A 21824-nucleotide genomic window follows, 5' to 3' on the forward strand; every position below is an offset into this window, starting at 1 on the left:
TTTCTCTTTAATTTCCATTATTCTAGGAGCTGTATCAGTAAAGATATTGCTATGACATGTGTCTGATATTTTGCTGCCTATGGATTCTTCTAATATTTTTATGGTTTCCCATCTCACATTTAAGTCCTTTAGCCATTTTGAGTTTCTTTTTGTGTATGGTGTAAGTTGGTGGTCTAGTTTCATTTTTTTGCATGTTTCTGTCCAATTTTCCCAACACCATTTATTGAAGAGACTGTCTTGACTCCATTGTATGCTCTTTCCTCCTTTGTCAAATATTAATTGAGCATAATGGCTTGGGTCAATTTCTGGTTCTCTGTTCTGTTCCATTGGTCTATATGTTCTTGTGCCAGTACCAGGCAGTTTTGAGAACAGTGGCTTTGTAGTATAGCTTGATATCTGGTATTGTGATCCCTCCAACTTTGTTCTTCTTTCTCAGGATTGCTGTGACTATTTGGGGTCTTTTTCTATTCCATATGAATTTTTGGAGAGTTTGTTCTAGGTCTGTGAAATATGCCATTGGTATCTTAATGGGGATTGCATTGAACCTATAGATTGGTTTGGGTAGTATGGACATTTTAATGATGTTGATTCTACCAACCCATGAACACGGTATATTCTTCTATTTGTTTATGTCTTCCTCTATCTCTTTTTTCAACATCCTGTAGTTTTCCAAGTACAGGTCTTTTACATTCTTAGTTAAGTTTATTCCTAGGTATCTTAACTTTTTTGGTGCAATGGTAAATGAGATTTTTTTTTTTAGTTTCTCTTTCTGTAAGTTCATTATTGGTGTATAAAAAAGCCAGATTTCTGGGTGTTAATTTTGTATCCTGCTACATTGCCAAATTCATTTATTAAGTCTAGTAGTTATTGATGTAATCTTTAGGGTTTTCTATGTACAATATCATGTCATCTGTGATAATGACAGTTTTACTTTTTCTTTTCCAATTTAAATGCTTTTTATTTCTTCTTCTTGTCTGATTGCTATGGCTAGCACTTCCAATACTATGTCAAACAGGAGTGGTGAAAGTGGGCATCTCTGTCTTGTTCCTGTTCTTAGGGGAAATGGTTTTTTAGTTTTTGCCCATTAAGTATGATGTTGGCTGTAGGTTTGTTATATATTGCCTTTATCATGTTGAGATATGTTCCTTCTATTCTCACTTTGCTGAGAGTTTTTATCAAAAATGGGTGTTGGTTTTTGTTGAATGCTTTCTCTGCATCTATTGATATAATCATGTGATTTTTGTCTTTCAATTTGTTTATGTGATGTATCACATTTATTGATTTGCAAATATTGTAAACCTTGCATCCCTGTTCTAAATCCCACTTGAGCATGGTGTATGATCTTTTTAATATATTTCTGGATGCAATTTGCTAATATTTTATTAAGGCTTTTAGCATCTATGTTCATTAGGGATATTGGCCTGTAATTCTCTTTCTTTGTAGTGTCTTTATCTGGTTTTGGAATTAGGATAATGCTGGCCTCATAAAAAGAGTTTGGAATTGTTCCTTCCTCTTGGATTTTCTGAAATAGTTTGAGGAGTATCGGTATTAGTTCTTCTTTGAATGTTTGGCAAAACTTCCCTGTGAAGCGTCCGGATCTGGGCTTTTGTTTGGTGGGAGTTTTTATTTTTTTTTTTTTTTATTACTGCTTTTATTTCATCAGTTATTATTGGCCTATTCAGGTTTTCTGATTCCTTCTGATTCAGTTTTGGGAGATTATATTTTTCTAGGAATTTGTCTATTTCATCCACATTGTCCAGCTTTTTGGCATATAGTTGTTCATAGTATTTTCTTCAGCGCTTTGTATTTCTGTGGTGTCAGTGGTTACTTCTCTACTTTCATTTCTGATTTTATTTATTTGTGTCCTCTCTCTTTGTTTCTTGATGAGTCTGGCTAACGGTTTATCATTTTTTTTATCCTTTCAAAGAACCAGCTCTTGGTTTCATTGATTTTTTTGTATTTTTTTTTTAGTGTCTATGTTATTTATTTCTTCTCTAATCTTTATTATTTCCTTCCTCTACTTACTCTGGGCTTTTGTTGTTCTCTTTCTAGTTCTTTAAGTTGTAGGGTTAAGTAATTTATTTCTTCTTCTTCTTCTTCCTCTTCTCCTTCTTCCTCTTCTCCCTCCTCTTCCTCCTCCTCCTCCTCCTCCTTCCTCTTCCTCTTCTTCTTCTTCTTCTTCTTCTTCTTCTTCTTCTCCTCCTCCTCCTCCTCCTCCTCCTCCTCCTCCTCTTCCTCCTCCTCCTTCTTCTTTGTAGGTATGCCTGTAGTGCTATGAATTTCCCTCTCAGGAATGCTTTTGCTGTGCCCCAGGGATTTGGGGTTGTAGTGTGTTCATTTTCATTTGTTTCCAGGAAGTTTTTGATTTCTTTCTTTATCTTGTTGGTAACCCATTCATTGTTTAATAGCATGCTATTTAGCTTCCATGTGTTTGAAAGTTTTTGGGTGTTTTTACTGTAATTGATTTCTAATTTCATTCCACTGTGATCTGAGAAGATGCTTGACATGATTTTAATTTTCTTGAACTTGTAGAGACTTGTTTTGTGTCCTAACATGTGGTCTATCTTTGTGAATGATCCATGTGCACTTGAGAAGAATGTATATTCTGCTACATTGGAGTGATATGTTCTATAAATGTCAATTAAATCCATCTGATTCAGTGTATCCTTTAGAGTCTCTGTTTCCTTGTTAAGCCTTTGTCTGGAAGATCTGTTCAGTGACATCTGAGGGGTGTTAAAGTCCCCTACTATGACTGTATTGTTGTTGATCTCTCCGTTAAAGTCCTCTAGAAGCTTTTTTATATATTTAGGTGCTCCTGTATTGGGTGTGTATATGTTTGCCAGGGTTATATCCTCTTGTTGGATCGATCCCTTTAATATTATGTAGTGACCTTTGTTGTTTCATGTGAAACATATTCATTTTAAAGTCTATTTTGTGGGATATGAGTATTGCTAATCCAGCTTTTTTTTTTCTTTTCCATTTGCATGGAAAATATTTTTCCATCCCTTCACTCTCATCCTCTGTGTGTCTTTTGTTTTGAGGTGGGTCTCTTGTAGACAGCATATAGTTGGGTCATGTTTTTATATCCATTCAGCTACCCTACACCTTTTGATTGGAGCATTTAATCCATTTACATTTAGAGTTATTATTGATAGGTACTTATTTATTGCAATTTTAATTCTGTATGGCTATGTTTCTCTCTCTATTTCTTTTTCTCATTACAGCAGTCCCTTTAGCATTTATTAATGCTGGCTTGGTGGTGATGTACTCCTTTAGCCTTTTTTTTTTTAATCTGGGAAGCTCTTTATTTGACTGTCTATTTTGAATAATAGCCTTGCTGGATATAGTAATCTTGGTCTCAGATCCTTGCTTTCCATTAACTTGAGTACTTCATGCCATTCCCTTCTGGCCTGTAGAGTTTCTGATGAGAAATCAGGTGTAGCCTCATGGGAACTCCTTTGTAGGTAACAGTTTTATTGTCTCTTGCTGCCTTTAAGATCCTCTCTTTGTCTTTAATTTTTGGCATTTTAATTATGATGTGTCTGGGCAAAGGCCTGTTTGGGTTCTTCTTGCTTAGGGTTCTTTGTGCCTCCTGAACTTGTGTGACTTTTTCCTTTACCAGGTTAGGGAAGTTTTTTTGCCATTATTTCTTCAAACACGTTCTCGATTCCTTTCTCTCTTTTTGCCTCTTTTGGCACACCTGCTATTCTAATATTGTTATGTTTCATGTTGTCCCACAACTCCCTTAAGCTGTCCTGTTTTTTAATTATCTTTTCCAAATTTTTGGTTCTCTGATTGACTGATATTTTCAACTCTGTCTTTTAATTCACTGATTTGATCCTCAGCTTCCCCTAATCTGCTGTGTATTCCTTCCAATGTGTTCTTTATTTGTGTTATGTCATTCTTTATCTCAGACTGTTCTTTTTTTCATAGTTACTATATCTTTTTTTCATGCTGTTGAGCATCTTTACCATCATTACTCCGAACTTTGTTTTAGATAAATTTCTTATCTCTGCCTCATTTATCTCTTCTTCTGGAGAATTCTCTAGTTCTTTCATTTGGGGGTTATTTCTTTGTCTCCTCATTTTAGCCATCTGTTTGGGTTTGTGTCTATGTATTAGGTAGATCCTCTACACCTCTCCATCTCTAGTGCAGGACAGTGTTAAAAACTGTTTCTGACTAACTAGCTCAGGCAAAGACTCAAAGCCTCCAGAGACTGCCTCAGCCTACAGACTGATAGGATTCTGACTTGAATATCCCCCCAGGCAATCGTCCTCAGGTGTGGCAAGAGTGTTTTTCAATAGGGTGGGCAGTTGCTTCTGCCTGGAGGCTAATTGTTAATTTTAATCTCTTAAGTGGCTTCAGGGCAAGCTGTTTTCCAATAGGGTGGGTCAACTGTGTTTCCCCCAGGCAATGTCTATGTGGGAAAGATGTCCTCCACTTTGTGTGAGGGAATGACCCAGCCCAGGAAACTTGGGGTGTCTGCCTTCTGAGCTCTCTCCTCCAAGTCCCCACTCCTGGTTTCTGCTCTCACAGCTCCAGTCCACTTCACCCTCCCTCTGCCAGAACACAGGCTGCGTGGCTCCACAGGAAATTTTGTGCATTGACCCTGTAAGAGGGTGCCTGAATTTTCAGCTGTCATTCCCTGGCAGACAGCACCCCGCTGCTTTTCATAGCCACATGTTATGTGGGTCCCCTTATCAGTTGTGGTGCTCTCTGCTGGGGGGCCCAGCTTGGGGATTAGATCCTAGAGTTCTCAGTGGCAACCCCCCACAGATGAGATATCTCTCCGGCACTTCAGTTACTTTCTGTGGGTGCCTGGCCAGTCCTTTCACGCCTCCGCCCCTCTACCAGTCTCTATGTGGTCTCCACTTTCGGTTCTTGGGTATCAGGGTTCTCTACTGTGAGTTTTCTATTGATTATTCAGGAGATTTTTCTATGTTTTAGTTGTAATTCCAGTTTGTTCCTGGGAGCATGTCCATGCAGCATCCACTTACTTTGCCACCATTTTTAATCTTTAGAAACTTCCATTTTCTTAATTAACTTTAGACTAACGGACAAAAGAGCCCTCTGTTTAATATGCTAAAGTGTGGAGTTTTACACTTAAACTTTGGCCAAGTCTTTTCCACTATCCTCAAAGATTTTTTTCTGATTATAAAAATAATTATAAATGAATATATATCAACTTTTATGTATCTGAGGCCATACTGTTTGCATCTTTCTTACTTAATCTGAATAATTCATTCCTTGCCCATGGCTGTGAGTCATATGACATTATCAGATTGCTAGTAGGAATACTTGTTTACCATCTTGGGAAGAGAAAACAAAATGATGAATAGAACAAGTCCCTACACACCTGGAACTTATTTTATTATTGAGAAATAAAAATTGCATAAATGAGTCCAATAGAAGTACTATAACTGAAGTCAATATGACAGCATGGGAAGGAGAAATGTGTGAGGATTTGGGACAACTGCAGGGGCACAATCTCCAGTGAGTACATGAATCGTTTCAAAATTAAGTGGAGGTGAGGCCTAAAAGTCTAGCTACCTGAAGGGATTCAGCGGCTAGCTTCTGAAAAGGTGTGAGACTCTAGAAAAAAAAGGAAGAAAACCCTCCCCCTCGTACCTGAGCACTTTCCAACTATACAGCAGTCAGCTGAACTTGAAATCCCTTTTTAATTTCTAAAATTCCATTTAACATCAACTCATTCAGAAACACCTTTTAAAAACTGCATGGTATTGAAGAAGGATCTTACTCAAAAGTGCTTTGTACAGCAAGCAGTGTCTTCTAGAACAGGAGTTATTCCATTATAAATATGGAAACTCTGGTGTTTCCCACCCCCATCCCCACCCCACACAGGTGGTCTGGTGAGTTAGTGAGAATGAGAACCGGCTGTGAGGGCAACTCCGAAGTGGAACTGGGATCATTGTCTCTTTTCTATTTCCTGTTTTTCACTAGAAGTTTCTGATTAGCAACGGGGTTTAACGGAAAAATCTATTGGCATTTTTTCTTAGCCCTGTTTTTCTAAGGACAATATGCTGTAAATGAAGCAAGTGAAAAACACACATATTTGGGAAAGACACTGGTCTGCTGGGAACACGAATTTTTGAATAGGGGACATTTCTGTAATCATACTTCCCCTCCCACCCGGCATTGAGATCATTTGGTTGGCTTTGGCCTCTAAAGTCATGTGTTGGGTGACAAGGCTTTCTTACCCTCTAAATCCCATTAGACAGCCACTTCCAGTCTGTTAGTGGAAGTCGGCTGTTAGTCCTCTATCCCCTGCCATCCCTCCCCAAAATTCCTTCAATAGAATTGAAGGCTCCATGTTGAGATGGGGCCAGTAGTCATAAAATTCTAGGGCCTGGCAGATTTCAGAAACAGCAGGTGTGTGTCTAGAGGCTCTATTTTGTAGGCCTGATCATTAGTCACTTACCTGTCCCATCCTGATAGGAGTGAGACTCACACACACACATTTTCCAACACCAAACATACAGTCTTTGAATTCTAATTCATTTAACAAGAATAAACTGAGTGGCAGTTTAGGGCCAAGTGCTCTGCTGGTCTCAAGGGACACCAGAATGAACCAGAGGGATATAGTTTCTGTCCTCAGGGAACTTACATTCTGGGAACATTATTATTTTCATAAATGTGAGATTGATGTTAAATAACTCCATAGTCAACTTTCTCTTATTTTTCCACCAAGAGGTGTTTTTTTGTTTTGTTTTGTTTTTTAAATTTAATTTGTAATGGATGTGCCATGTCTTGGGGCCAACTCTGTCCAATTTCAGCATGATTCATAAGCACCTAAATATTTCTTCCCTGCACCTCTTAACAGATTGCTTTGAAGTAGTCTACTCTGCAGCCGAAAACATCTGACCAAATGTAAACAGATTGTGCTTTCTTACATACGATGTTGACTTTTAAAAACACCAGTTTAATTACTTAATGAAGTGACATGTGCTTTTTCTTACTATGTTGGTCTGTCTCTTGGAGCCTGGTAAATTTTATCCAGGCTCTTATTCTCTGATGATATCCTTGGCAGATTCCAGCCAATGCCCCATCCTGGTAGGTGGGCTGGGGCAGATGTGCAAGCCGATCTAACTGTGGCGTGCGAGGCTCAAAAGGGCCAGTGGGTGGTTTCATTCACTGCCTGTGGGATGATGGCACTGAGGACATGTCAGATGAAGGATGATGTGATGCAGGCTGGGCTGTGCTTACTTCCCAGACTTTCATCTGATTAACTTCAGTACCTCGCCTCTGTTGCGATTGCTCTGGGACACGGGGAAAGAATCTGCCTGGGAAAAACCACACACCTTTTGCTTGCTTTCCTGAGAGAAACAGCTGGGACACAGAATAAAAAATGTATGTTTTGTTGAAATCTAGAATCTTTGCTTTGTCAGGGAGTGTCAGGGATAAGGAGTTTAGCCCTTCATTTTAGAGAGGAGGAACCCAAGTCGCCCAAGAACCAAGAATTAGGGGTAGGCAAAGCTGGGACTGGAAGCCATGTCTTCTGACTCTCCCTGCAGTGCTCCATCGCCTCTCTCCATAAGTGGCCACTCCAGTTGTCACAGACTTGAAAAGAAGAATGGCTGTATCTTTTTTTTTTTTTTAATATACTTTTATTGATTTGAAAGAGAGGGAGAGAGAAGAAGGGGATGGAGGGAAACATTGATGGGAGAGAACTATCAATCAGCTGCCCCCTGCATGCCCCTACTAGGGAGGCCGCAACCCGGGCCTGTGCCCTAACCAGGAATCAAACCAGTGACCTCTCGGTGCATGGGACGACACTCAACCAACTGAGCCACACTGGACAGGCTTTTGTTTTTTAAAAATATACCAGTTTTTTTTGTGGTTTTTTTTTTTTAGAGAGAGGAAGAGAGAGAGAGAGAGAGAGAGAGAGAGAGAGAGAGAGAGAGAGAGAGAGAGAGACATAGAAGTGAGAGAAAAACATTGATCAGTTGCCTCCCGTACATGCCTGATCAGGGATTGAACCCACAACCTAGGTATGTGCCCTGACCCAGGAATTGAACCTGCTGTCTTTTGGTATACAAGGACAATGCTCCAACCAACTGAGCCACACTGGCCAGGGTTCTTCTTCTGTTCTTAAACTATCTTCTCCCAATCTAACCAGGCAAATGTTTGCTTTTATTTCAAATCTGAAGGAGAAACGTCTAGAAACATTCAGTACAATATGACTATTGGGATAAATGAACTCCCTTATTGAGAGAAAGCTATGTCTTGGGGAGTGTGTCCCAGACCTTCCAGGGGTCCTCAAACTTTTTAAACAGGGGGCCAGTTCACTGTCCCTCAGACGGTTGGAGGGCCGGACTATAGTTTAAAAAAAGCTATGAACAAATTCCTATGCACACCGCACATATCTTATTTTGAAGTAAAAAAATAAAACGGCAAAAACACCCGCATGTGGCCCGTGGGCTGTAGTTTGAGGATGCCTGCTTAGGCCCTTAGAAAAGCCAGGCCTGTCTCTAGGCAAACCGCCTCCCGGAGTCATCTGGAAGCTTGGGCCAGCAAGCACTTCAACCAAACTGCTGCTGAGAGACAAATTAAATATAATCTCTCCTGATGAGATTTCCAACCAGAGGGGTCTGGAAAAAGGTCAAATAGGTCTCTAAGCTGAATCATGGATCCTTTGTGAGGCTATGTCTCATCCTAAACTGTTATCAAAGCTCACATGATTTTCATGGAGTCCACTGTGGGTTTGCGTGCACCATTTATACATGTAACTTATTTTAAAAGTGTTCTATGCCCTCAGGATTTTTAATAAAGATGAGCTGTCCCCCACCAGGTATAGAGCCAAAAAATAAAAGACATTGGTTGAGGCTCTATTTAGGAAATTCACATTTGAAACTATGCAACTACTGGCACTGTGTACTGGTGAGATGATATTATCTGATGACAATTTATCATTGTCAGTGAGATACAGAGCTGTGTATGTATTTTTTTCTTTAATTCTGTGGTGATATGGAAACAATTATGTTGTCAAGGCCAGAAAAACTTTAGTTCTGACAAACAATATAAGAAAACTCACAATGAAAAGTTTGGAAAGTGATGTGAAAGAGTGCAACTAATCTCAAGGCTTTGATGACTTCATGGATTTGGTTACCTGTGAGCCCATCTGAACCTGGCATGGTGGTTATTCCGCCCCCCCCCCCGCCCGCCCCCTTCGCCTTCCAGATGTGCTCTGTGGAAAACCCAGGGAGGGGCGGGTGCTCAGTCTCAGGCCATTCCTCCTGGATCCTGCTCGTGGGTTTCTGCTAATTACACAAACCAGGAACAGATGTGCTGAGGCCAAGCACCTCATATTTATTCCAAAATGTGTTTTCTTTAAATGACAAATGTTTTTTCAGGCCAAAAAGAAAAAAATATTATTATATAGTTTTCTCCTGCAACACACAGCAAAACGGGGATGCATGTCTTCAAAGAGGCCGTTCATCCCGTTGTTTGAACAAGGAGCTAAGCCAATGGTCTCAGAGTGGAAAGCCCTTTGTAAGTGTGTAAGAGCCTTGTTAAGGTTTATTTAAATGTGGTATTCTATAAATCATAGAGTTTTTGTTTCCCAAGTGTTTAGAGGGTAATTTGTAGTTGGAGTATTTTTACTCTATAAAATGGTTGATAAGGTTGATAAATTGCTCCCCCAAAGAAAGGAGCCAGGAGAAGCTTTCCTTAAATAGGAAAACAGTGAAGTTGGAAAAATGGAGAACTCTCTCTCCCTTTTTTTCTGCTCTCTGAGGAGACACTTAAATGGTTCCAAACAGACTAACGGCATCTCGCAGGAGCATGGATTTTCTCTTATTCAGAATATTGTAGATGGGGAACTGACAGTTTGGAAGTTGAGATGATATGACTGGCCCTAGGATACATTTTTTAAACTATTTATATTTAGCCCAGCTGGTGTGGCTCAGTGGTTGAGCATCAACCCATGAACCAGGGGGTCATGGTTCGATTCCCAGTCAGGGCACATACCCAGGTTGCAGGCTTGATTCCCAATAGGGCGTGTTCTCTCTCATCATTGATATTTCTATCTTTCTCTCCCTCTCTCTGAAATAAATTAAAAACGTATTAAAATATTTATATTAAAATATGTTTATATGATAACAAATATTACATGAACAGGAACTCCTATTTATATAAACAATCTGAGTTACCCAAAATTAGATTGTTAGCACCATTAGACTGGTCTAGTCTCAGGCCAGAATTCTTCACACACCAGAGGCTCCAAAAGAATCATTCCTTTTCTCTTTTCCACCCTGCCCATCTCTTTGAGACATCTGGTCAACTCACATGTGTGCACGCATGAGTGTGATTGGAGGTAGGTGGATAGTGGAGGTGTTAGAGGGCTTGAGAATACCTGAAAGGGGAGAAATAAGGATGGGATCCACATGGGTCATGATCTGGGCTAGTGTGGCTCTCTCAGCTGGTCCCATTTCCCAGAAGTGGAGGGGTAATTAAAATTTTTCTGAGGGTATCTAAAGACCTTCAGGATAGCTCTTTGAATAGGTAGAGATCTCTTGCAAGGGGAAGAAGAAACCTTTGTAAAAGAAATACTGCTTGTGACTTTAATTTTTGTGGAAGCCCTTAAACCTCAATTGTGCTAAGCCAGAAAAGGCATTTTTTAAAAGGTGAATGATTCAGATGAACACAGTTTGGTTAGAGTGACCAGTGATCGATATAATTAAGTATTCATGAAGAAAAAGCTTAATTATATCCAAGCATTCAGTTTTCTTTAAATCTTGTTCTAATTTTCTATTGATTTCATTAATACAGTAGTTTATTATAGAAATAAATATCTATAGTTAGTTATAGCAGTAGATAATTGCATTTTCATTAAAAAGTATAATTAGTGAAAAAATAGGCCTTTTCACTTACCCATCAAACACATCATTTGAAGCTTGGATCGCTCAGTCCCATCTTCCTTCCTTCCTTCCTTCCTTCCTTCCTTCCTTCCTTCCTTCCTTCCTTCCTTCCTTCCTTCCTTCCTTCCCTACCTTCCAAATAAAGGTATAAAGGTATGCTCTTATTGAGCACTATCTGTTTGTCAGGTGCTGCTGTACTGGCATTTACTTATTTCATTGAATACTCACTGCCTCCCTTGAATCCCCATTTTATAGCCAAGAAACCTAAGACTCAGAGGGATTATCTTAAGAATACCCAGTTCTGTCTTCTGATTTCAATTCCCTAACGTTTAAGACAAAGCTTCCTTTCATTAAGTAATTACCACATGCCAGGTGCTGAGTTAGGTTCTTGGGTCGGCACAGATGTGTGTAAGTCATATAACCTGCTCACAAGGAGCTCACAGTCTAGTGGAGGTGGTGCTGGGAACTGGCACATAAATAATTGAAGTTAACAGTTATGAAGCAATGAGGTGTGGAGTGTCAGGAGACTATTAAGAAGTCCCAACTCTGGAGGGTGGAAGGGAGAGGGCTCAGAAAGGCTTCCTGGAAGACCTGTTCATGTACTGACCCTTCAAGGATCAATCATAGTGAAGAAGGTGAGGAGTAAGAGGATGGGCATCCTAGCAAAAGGGACCACAGGAGGAAAGTTATAGAAGTAAAGAATGACTTGGGCAGGAACACAAGCCATTTGGTGTGGTTAAATCTGTGGGATTTGGGGATTAATTTGATGTGGAGTATTGCAGAGAGAAATATCAGATTTCTGACTTGGGTCCTAGGATGGATTCTCATATCTGCTTCTTCATTCAATTGGTTGTATATGTATTTATGCAAGAAAGAGATAGAAAAGGGCAAGTAAATTAACTTCTTAGTATCTTTGTGAAAATAGTTTTGACCTTGTGGGTACCCTAGAAGTTCTCTAGACCATACTTTGAAAATCTTTATGTTCAATGCATGACATTGGGCAATCTCCCAACCTTGATGGGACTCAGTTTTCCTATCTGTAATTTGGGGGCTGTTAGTAGTAATGGCCTCATAAGCTTGTAAGGATTTCATGAGTCAATATATGTAAAACCCTTGAACTAGTGCCTGATACATAGTAGGGGCTCAGTAAATATCACTCCTTGTTGTGATTCTGAGTGGCAGTAAAATTCTTCCAAGAAATACCAAAAACTCATTTAAGCTTGATTCTCATGATTTTCCCTTCTTGTCCTCTCTTGTTCCAACTGTAAAATTAGGCTTCAAATTCAAGTTCCAACTTAAAAATGCTGCTGTGAAATAATTGTAGGTTTTAGTGCTAGTCAGTTTGTGACAATGGTGGTGGCACTTTATGTCAGACCATCAGCTACTGACAGTTTAGCATGTCATAATTTCCCAGATTCTTTCTTTCTTCCTAATACTAGGAATCATCCCTTCCCTGTGAGTGGAAGTTGGGTGGTAGATGAGGTAAAGGAAAAATAAGTGATTTGACCAGCACCAGGTGCTGCCTGGGGCCACAAGATTTCAGTTTGGCTGCTTCCCCCCTTTTATATTTTTCAATTTGCAATCATGAAATGAATTGATATGTTTGAAGAATGGAAGTCAGAGGCCATCACAAATAGTGGGGGATTTGTGTCAGCAATTTCTCTCCCTCTCTTTGATGGGGGCATAGGGATGAGTGAAATAATCAAACTTAACCTTGGCTTCCCAGTGAAATTACCTGAGAAAAGTTTTTTTTAATCTTCACCTGAGGATATTATTTTTTAAATTGATTTTAGAGAAAGAGGAAAGGGGGGAGAGAGAAACATCGATCAGTTGCCTCCCACACATGTCCCAACAGGATTGAACCTGCAACCTAGGTATGTGTTAATTGGTGATGAAATCTGCAACATTTTGGTTCACAGGACAATGCTCCAACCAAGTGAGCCACCTGGCCAGGACCTCCTCAAAAAATTTTAAAACTACCGTTACCTGGATCATCCTACCCCCAAAGATACTGATTTAATTGGCCTGGAGTGTGGAATTTTAAAATCCTCCCTGTGTCCAAGTTTTGCCAGGCTATGACTATAAAAGGTCATGTGTTTTCCTTTTAAATTGTAAAATATAAACAATCTACAAAAAAGTACCTAACACATAAATGTCAGCTTAACATATTGTAAAATGAACACCCATGTAACTATGATCCAGTGAAAGGAACAGAATGTTGCCAAACTCCCAGAAGCTTCCCTTACCTTTACTCAGCCATGCCCTTTTTCCAACTCGTTAGAGATAACCATTACCCTGGCATTTTATAATCACGTTGTTGCTTTGTCTTTGAATTTTACCATGAGTATGAAGAAAAGATTGGCACATTTTTTGAACTTTATTGAAATGGTATCATACGTTTTTTCTGGCTTCTTTTGTTCAGCATTTGATTCATTCTTGTTTATGAATATAGCTGTAGTTCTTAGCTTTTAATTATTCTGTAATATTTCATTATATCAATATGGTACACCTGATGGATGTTTTGGTTGTTTCTGGTTTGGAGCTATTACAACCAATGCTATGATAAACATTTTCATGTGTCCCCTGGTGCATGAAGGCAGACACAGTCTATCTAAGTAGAGTTGTTGAATGCATTCGCTCATCACAAGGAAGTGAGAGACCGAACTGCTGTTCTGGTAGACTCTTGGGGTAATAGGAGTTGGCATCTAGGACCCTGTTAAGATTCCTGCTCTGGGCTGGGATTCTGTAAGGTTGCATACTACATTTTCTCAAATGTCACTTCTCAGTGAGACCCTCTCTAATCACCTTTTTACAACTACAACCTTCCCACACTTCCTATTCCCCTTTCCTCTCTAGTATTTATTATCTTCTAACTCACTCAGTCAGATATATATATATATATATTCTTGTTTATTGTCCTTTTCCTGACACCATTAGAATGCAAATTTCATGAGGAATTTTTATCTGAATGATCAGGTTGAATTACCATTGCTTAGAAGATAGTACCTGGCACATAGTGGTTTCTTAATAAATATTGATTGATTGATTGATTGAATGATATGAGTGGCAGAACAGGCATTGTTTAGGAGCTGGAGACCTGGGTTTTAATTTTTGTCTTTGCCTGTATTAAGCTTTGTAACTCTGAAATATTCTGTTTCTACATCTCTATGTATTCATTAACAAATGGATATATAATACCTGTTTTGTATGTCTCATTGAATTTTAGTGAGGCTCCTGCAAGGAAGTATTCTATATAGATGTGAAGGGATATTTCTATCATCTTACTTGTTTATATGTAGTATCCTGAGCAAATAGCTCCATTCCACTTTACTTTAAACCACTCCCAAGAAAAAGCTCTCCCTTTGAAAATAGGCTAGAGCTGACAGGTTAATTTTTGCATCTCCCTCTGAAGACTTTAGTGGATCCTTTGCATATCACTTAGGTTAGATCATTAGACTCATTATAAGCCATTGCAAAACAGAAGAGTGAAATAATAACCCACCACAAGGGTCTGAGGCTTGAATGTGTCCAGTGTTCTTCTCTCTGGGTCATCTCCTTTCATCCCCACTGCAAGTCTGTAGGCAGTGTATGGCTTCATTTTAAGGTGAAGAAATGGAAGTTGAGAGAGATCTAGTCTCCCACCAAGGCAGGGGAGCTGATAAGACAGAGCCTCAGGGAGAACTCATGTCTGTCTAACTCCAAAACTAAACTCTCACCCACCTCAGGAAATTGAGAAATTTCATTTAAGAGCTGACAAGTAAATATATATTATCACTCCTATAGACGATGTTTCTCACTGATGTGCTATTTGTTTTCAGACTGTCTATGACCAGTGGTTCATCACCCTTTTTAACATTGTCTACACATCACTTCCTGTTTTAGCCATGGGGATTTTTGACCAGGTATGTGTTTTTCTCTATTTACAAGTTATTTTTCTCTGTTGATGCCTTTTAGTTGCTTCTAACTTCTAAGTAGAAGATACAAGTCATAGAAAGAATCTTAGGAGTGCAGTTGTTTTAATAGGTATTGTATGGGTCATAACCCCTTTCAGATCCCCCACTGCCCCAAGAAGTTTCTCTGATCAAAGTTTGGCTACTCTCCTCTTAGAGTCTAATGATCTTTCAGAGTATACCCTAGATTCATACCCCACCATCTCAGAGCTCTTAAGGCTTTGAGCATTTTCATGTGTCCTCTGGTGCATGAAGGCAGACAGTCTATCTAAGAAGAGTTGTTGAATGCATTCACTCATCGCAAGGTAGAGAGAAACTGAGCTGCTGTTCTGGTAGATTTAGTCGTTCAAGTCACTACCCCAAAGCCATACAGCCAATAAGTGATAGAATTCAGCCTAACTCCAGGTAGCTCTTAAGGCTCTAAGATGTCCTGCAGGAAATAGTCTAACTTCTTTTGAATTCAGCATTTTCCAAACTCATTTGACTGTACTTTTAGTTACCTATTTTTCATGTATCACTTATTAATATGCCTCAGAATTAGTGCCTTGTGGTTCACACACCGGGAAGTGCGGTATTAGCCTCTGAGAGTGTAGAAAACCATGAGCGATAAAAATTCATGGAACCAGGTTGGAGTGCAGAGAGCTAGCATCTACTGTAAGACTTCCTTGGTCAGCACAGTCCAGAACAGAACTACAGACAGAGAACTCTCCCAGTGGGAGAGAAAGACACAGCCCCATAGCCACGGGGAGAGAGGGTGCATCGCAGTCTTTTGTTTAGCTCAACATGCTTGAGAGGAGAGAAGAGAAGGAATCATTTATAAAAAATGGTGGCTCCTTGGCATACTCAGAGCCTTGAAAGGTATTTTCTGGAAGTGGGGGACATGTCTGGCTGCCTGTGGGGAAGTGAAAGGCTAGCCAGAGGAGTTTCCATGGCACGATGACAGTGTATTGTTAAAAAAAAATTTTTTTTGAAGTATTTTTTAAGGAGACCAGATTTTCTCCAGGCTGTTGTTAGACCCATTTGCTAAGCCTCACTTTCTGGCCCGAAGCCATCTATTGCAAAATATAAATCTTCACATTATGAGCTCACTCCACTCTCCCATTTTGTGGCTTTGTAGTCAGCTATAAGTTTCACTTTTCATATGTAAAAAGGGCACATTTTATGGAACTCTACACAAAGTAATAGACTCCTAAAGACCTTAGATGTAGAGGATTTACGCGCATTCATTTTCAAGTGCCCATGTTGACAAGTGTCTCTTTTCTTGGTTCTTTGTGTCTCCTCAGAATGTGGAATAAAATAATAAAAGTAAGGCAGTTTCTGGGAAAAGATGATTATTGTGCAATTTGAAAAAATATATATAATAAGGCCTCTATTGTCTGTTCCTTTCCTTTTCTGCTTTGTCAACTTTGGTTATTAAACTGATCCCAGGATCATGGAGTGCTATGCCGAGAGGGTCTCAGTGGTCACCTACAGATCACTCATTTTATAAGGAGGAAAGCAAGGTTCAGAGGTTCAAGTCACTGCCCCAAAGCCATCAGCCAACAAGTCATAGGATTCAGCCTGACACCAGGCCACTTGGCCCTGAGCTTGCTACCGTATTATTACTATCATTATTTTATTTGTTATTATTTATAGAGTCATCCATATTTATTACGTAAGGTGTGGCAGGAACTCTGCTGAATACATACCCATTTAATGATGACAGTAGTTCTGTGATGGAGGTGCATTTGTTAGCATGTCTGGAAATTAGGAAACTGAGGCTCAGACAGGTCTAAGACTACACAGTTACTAAACTGCAGAGCCAGGGTTTGAACTCAGGGTTGTTTGGTTTCAAAGTCTGTGCACTCGACTCCACCAGTCACTGGACTGAGAAAACAAGCCCCCAACAGCATCTCAAAACCAGACATCCTAAAGAGAATATGTCAGTGTTCTTCCTGGGACCACATTCACGAAGACGCAGGCCATCCCACAAGGGGAAGGAGAACCTGGTCTGCCCCCAGAGTTCATAACGGCATTCCTTTCTCTTCAGCTGCTTCTCCTCCACCCATGCCCCTCTGATGTCCTCTGTGGTCAGTCCTTTTGGTTTGGGCATTTGGCTTTGGTGGTCACAGTGTGGTCATCAGCTTTGGAGCTGGTTGGAAATGCAGTCTCGGGCCCTAGACCTATTGAATCATAATCTGCTCCCCAGGTGATTTACATGCACATTAAGCTTGGGAGTCACTGTTTTAGTTTCTCCAGGACTCCCATTGGGGCCAAACATGATGCCCTCATATACTGTAGAAATCCTTTGCCTGAACACCTGGTAACGGTCACTGGAATCTTCCCTGGGTAGAACACTCAGCTCTTCCTGCCCACCTGGACTCCCACATGCAGTTTTCCCCTTTTCCTGTTCCCCAATTCTTGCTCACCCACCCCTCTAAGTTGGGAACTCTGGTTGGCCAATTCCAACTCTGCAGCTCTCTGCTGCCATCACCTGGTTACTACCACTTACTGCCTTGGCAATGAACCCCAGGGCCCATTGTCTGCACATGATGTACTAGTTTCCTGGGGTCATGAGTGCTGCTGCAGGAGAGTACAGGAAAGAAAACTTAAACATGAAGCCAAACATCTGGGTGCGAGTCAGGTTTTGGTTCTGATATAAGAGCTGTGTAACCTCTCATGAATCTCTCTTGGAAACTCAAGTTCCTCCTTTATATAATAGGGATCATGTTAGTATCCTCTGGGTTATTGTGGGAACAAAAACAAGATAATGAGTAGTGCATATGAGGGCATGCTTAGACATGCACTTGCTATTTCTGGAGATAGGGAATCTGGGGCCTCTGACTTCTCCTCAAATCTCCTCTGCTGAAATAACTCTCTGTTGACAGGATGTAAGTGACCAGAACAGCATGGACTTTCCCCAGCTCTACAAACCTGGACAGCTGAATCTACTTTTTAACAAGCGTAGATTTTTCATCTGCATGGCACATGGAGTCTACACCTCATTAGCCCTTTTCTTCATCCCTTACGGGGCCTTTTACAGAGATGCTGGAGAAGATGGGCAGCACGCTGCCGATTACCAGTCTTTTGCAGTTACCATGGCCACGTCTTTGGTCATTGTGGTCAGTGTGCAGGTAAACTTGTTGGTGAAAACATCTTAAATGATGGCTTCAGAACTTTTAAAAATCTGTTTCATTGTTTACGGATTTTGTCTACTTCTTGGAGAAAAAAAATCCTACAAGAACACTGGGGCTTCCTTTTGGTGTTTGAAGAAGAGAAATTTTTCCGCTTATAACAAACAGAAAGAAAAACTTTTACATGATCTCTAAAAGACTTAATAATTTCCAGGTTTTAATGTGAGATCTAAAGTTTATCTGGCAATACCTTTCCTTGGAATTATTCGAGAGGTTCAGTGTTATATCTGTGGCACCTCTGAATCTGACAGAGATGATTTCTTTAAAAATATTTTTTTATTGATTTGAGAGAGAGGAAGGGAGGAGAGAGAGCAACATCAATGATGAGAGAAAATCATTACTGGTATGCTTCCTGTATGTCCTCCCTGGGGACTGAGCTCACAACCCGGGCATGAGCCCTGACAAGGAATCAAACCATGACCTCCTAGTTCATGGGTTGATGCTCAACCACTGAGCCACACCACCTGGGCAGACAGGGATGATTTTTTATCTTCTTCCACTGGATATCTTGAGTTGTGTTTCTATTTCCTTTTTAAGCAAATGATGGACAACACTAATAGATATGGTGTTAGAATTCACAAAAGCTTTCTGATCCATTAAAATCTGTAACTCTGTGTGGATACAGCAAGCAATGTGGCTTCTGTTTTTTTGTTTTGTTTTGTTTGTTTGTTTGTTTGTTTTGGGGGGAGAGGTTCTGTTTGTTTGTTTTCTGGTTTTGTTTTTTTGAAGAAAGTATCAATCAAAAGCTTAATTTTTATAGAGTTTGAATTGCCTTTGGTCAGTCCTTTTTCTATCCTATAAACAATCTCTTTTACAAATCTTAGCTGCTCATATCCAACAAAAGATCTCACTAAACCCAGACTTTTTCTTCACGATTCAATAAATATTTATTAAATTGAATGAATTAAATGTAAACATATTGCTTTAAAATGGTATCTTTGTCATTCCTTGGCCCATTTAAGTGATATCATTAAGTCCATACCAAAGCCACTTGACATCTTGGAAGTTCAAAATTCAGAGTCAGATAAGTAGCATCCAAAAGCAGAACTAGATTTCTCCACTCAGAAAGGAGTTCTATTTGTCTATTTTACAACTAAATAAAGCATACTGGTGCTTTGTGAGCCCTCCAAGCCTAGTTCTCCAATGTTCAATTCTGCAGCAGAGGAGAAAATCATGGAGTGGCTTGGAAGCAACTGATGTAGCTAAGGCATTCATCAGTATAGTGCATTATCAGATAAGGTCTATGTCACCTCATCTTGCCACTATATTGGGCACGCCAACCTCTCTTGTTTTGTTGGCTTTGGATCACTGAGCAAATGCGGTATACCAGTATACTCTTATTGATCCAGCCCAGGGAATTGGATGCTCTACTCCTTTTCATGAGGCCACATTTCCAGTTTTCTGGATTCTCCCTCCAGTGGGAGGGCAGCTGTGGGATGTACAGTGGCATCTTTTTAGTGGTAACATCTTTTTAGCTTATTCATCTTCAGGTCAGACCTGTTAGTTGGTGCTTCAAAAGGTGATTTGAAAGGTAGTAACTGAAATAAAGGACCAATATCTGAATAAAATGCAAAGGGAAACCATTCTTCACACTGCCCTTAACATTATCTGCAATATAAATAAGGGCAAAAATTACCTGTAAAATTTATTGCAGACATGACAGGCATTATATTTAAAATTTATTGTAGTCATGACAGGCATTTTTAGTGAACTAGTTTTCAAAATTAACTCTATAATTTTGGGTTAGAAAGGAGTTCTGTTTATCTCTTTTAATATCAAAAGTCTGTTGGTATTCTTATATCTCTTTTTTTCTTTTTTTCCTTAGCTTGTCCATAATCTTTTTTTATATATATAGTCTATCATAGCAATGCCAGTGCTATGTTTCTATATTAACTTTAGATTTAGAAGCAGTTTTTCCCATGAAGCACACAGTTCTTATTATGGTTGGATGTCACCATTAAATTTCTCCTTTTTGTCATAAGTTGAGAGATAATAGAAACAATCTTATTTTAAAAACATTGTTTATTCAAAAAAATCACAAAATTTTGCATTTTGTAATTTGAAGTTTTTTAAATCAAACTATTTAACATTTCTTACCTTTGATTATCAAGGTTTTATAAGAATGATACCCATGCGTTCTCAGAGGGATTCATATTTAGGACTCATAATAATTATTGGTAACCTGGTGGGACTATCCAGGTCTGTCTGGCTCAGGCCCAATTGGCCTTTGTCTCTCCAAGATCTACTCTCCACCTTCCATCTCCTCAAGATCAACTGTGGTCCACCTAACTTTTATCTAATGTTAACATTAAGATCCTATATAATAAAGAGGTAATAGCAAATTGACCATCACTCCAATACACAAGATGGCCGCCCCCATGTGGTCAAAGATGGCCACCCCCATGTGGACACAAGATGGCCACCACAAGATGGCCAGCAGGGGAGGGCAGTTGGGGTGACCAGGCCTGCAGGGGAGGGCAGTTGGGAGGGACCAGGCCTGCAGGGGAGGGCAGTTGGGGGTGATCAGGCCTGCAAGGGAGGGCAGTTAGGGGTGACCAGGCTGGCAGGAGAGGCAGTTAGGGGCAATCAGGCTGGCAGGGGAGCATTTAGGTGTTAATCAGGTGGTAGGGGAGTGGTTATGGGGTGATCAGGCTGGCAGGCAGAAGCGGTTAGGTGCAATCAGGCAGGCAAGCGGTTGGGAGCCAGCAGTCCTGGATTGTGAGAGGGATGTCCCCAGATTGGAGAGGGTGCAGGCTGGGCTGATGGACACCCCTCCCTCCCCATGCACAAATTTCTTGCACCAGGCCTCTAGTCTTATATAACCACTGTGGATTTGTCAATACTATGAAATTAGCCTTGGTATAATACTATTAACTGAGCTACAGATTTCCTCAGTTTTTCCATTAATGACCTTCTTCTGTTCCGGGATCCCACATTGTCTTTAGTTGTCATGTCTCCTTATATTTCTCTAATATCTAACCATTCTCTTTCCTTGTCTTTCATGACCTTGACACTTTTGAAGAGTGGCAGGAGTATTATAGGATGTCCCCGGGTTTGTTTGATGTTTTCTTAAGAATAGATTGAGATTGTGTATTTGGGGGAAAAATCACAGAGATGTGTTCTTCTTGTTCTTCTTCTTCCTATCAGAGAGCACATGATATCAACATAATTTATTTTTGGTGATGCTGATCTTGGTTACTTAGTTAAGATGATATCTTTCAGGTTTCTCCATTATAAACTGACTGTTTTCATATGCTAGTCCTTAGAAGTGAGTCACTAAGTCTAGTCCACATTCAGGAGGAAAAGAATTAAGCTCCATTTCCTAGAGAAAGGAGTTTCAAAGAATTGGTGGTCATGTGTTATAAACATAACTGGTATAATTTTAAATAAAATTGATATAACAAACGGGGATCCAAGATTTACCCAAGATTACACAGTGCCTGAATTGCAGGTTTAGGACTAGGATTCAGTAATCTTATTTCCCAAATAAATGTTCTTAAATAAAGGCATTTGTGTTGCTAAAAAATGTGAGGTATTTTCTACAACACAACTATTACTGAGTTGCAGGATATTTGGCATAATTGGGAAGCAGTAATATACACATGGAGTTGTACTTCTAAAGATGGGGCTATGGGTCTCACCACTTGGTGGCTGTGATCTCTTTGCCATGTTACAGGGTTAAAGTCCTTTAAGTCTTATCAACATACTCCTGTTCCATGGATTTCTCCTCAACCTGATTTCTCCCAGCCTCACCCATATGCCCACCATTAATTCTGAGTGCTGGAGGGGCCTGAATCAGCTGGGAGACTGAGGAACTTTTTGGG

The 21824-nt window shown here is 39.9% G+C and overlaps 1 protein-coding gene across 1 annotated transcript in view; it reads left to right on the forward strand.

Moving 5' to 3' along the window:
- The window catches only part of ATP8B4 (ATPase phospholipid transporting 8B4 (putative)), a 219869-nt gene that overhangs the window by 185905 nt on the left and 12140 nt on the right, over positions 1 to 21824 (forward strand). Inside the window, exons 25-26 of the mRNA XM_028147700.2 lie at positions 14696 to 14779; positions 17695 to 17940. Of these exons, the coding sequence (XP_028003501.2) occupies positions 14696 to 14779; positions 17695 to 17940 (330 nt within the window). The remainder of the gene's footprint in view (positions 1 to 14695; positions 14780 to 17694; positions 17941 to 21824) is intronic.

Source organism: Eptesicus fuscus, chromosome 5, assembly GCF_027574615.1.
Source record: "Eptesicus fuscus isolate TK198812 chromosome 5, DD_ASM_mEF_20220401, whole genome shotgun sequence".
Taxonomy (NCBI): domain Eukaryota; kingdom Metazoa; phylum Chordata; class Mammalia; order Chiroptera; family Vespertilionidae; genus Eptesicus; species Eptesicus fuscus.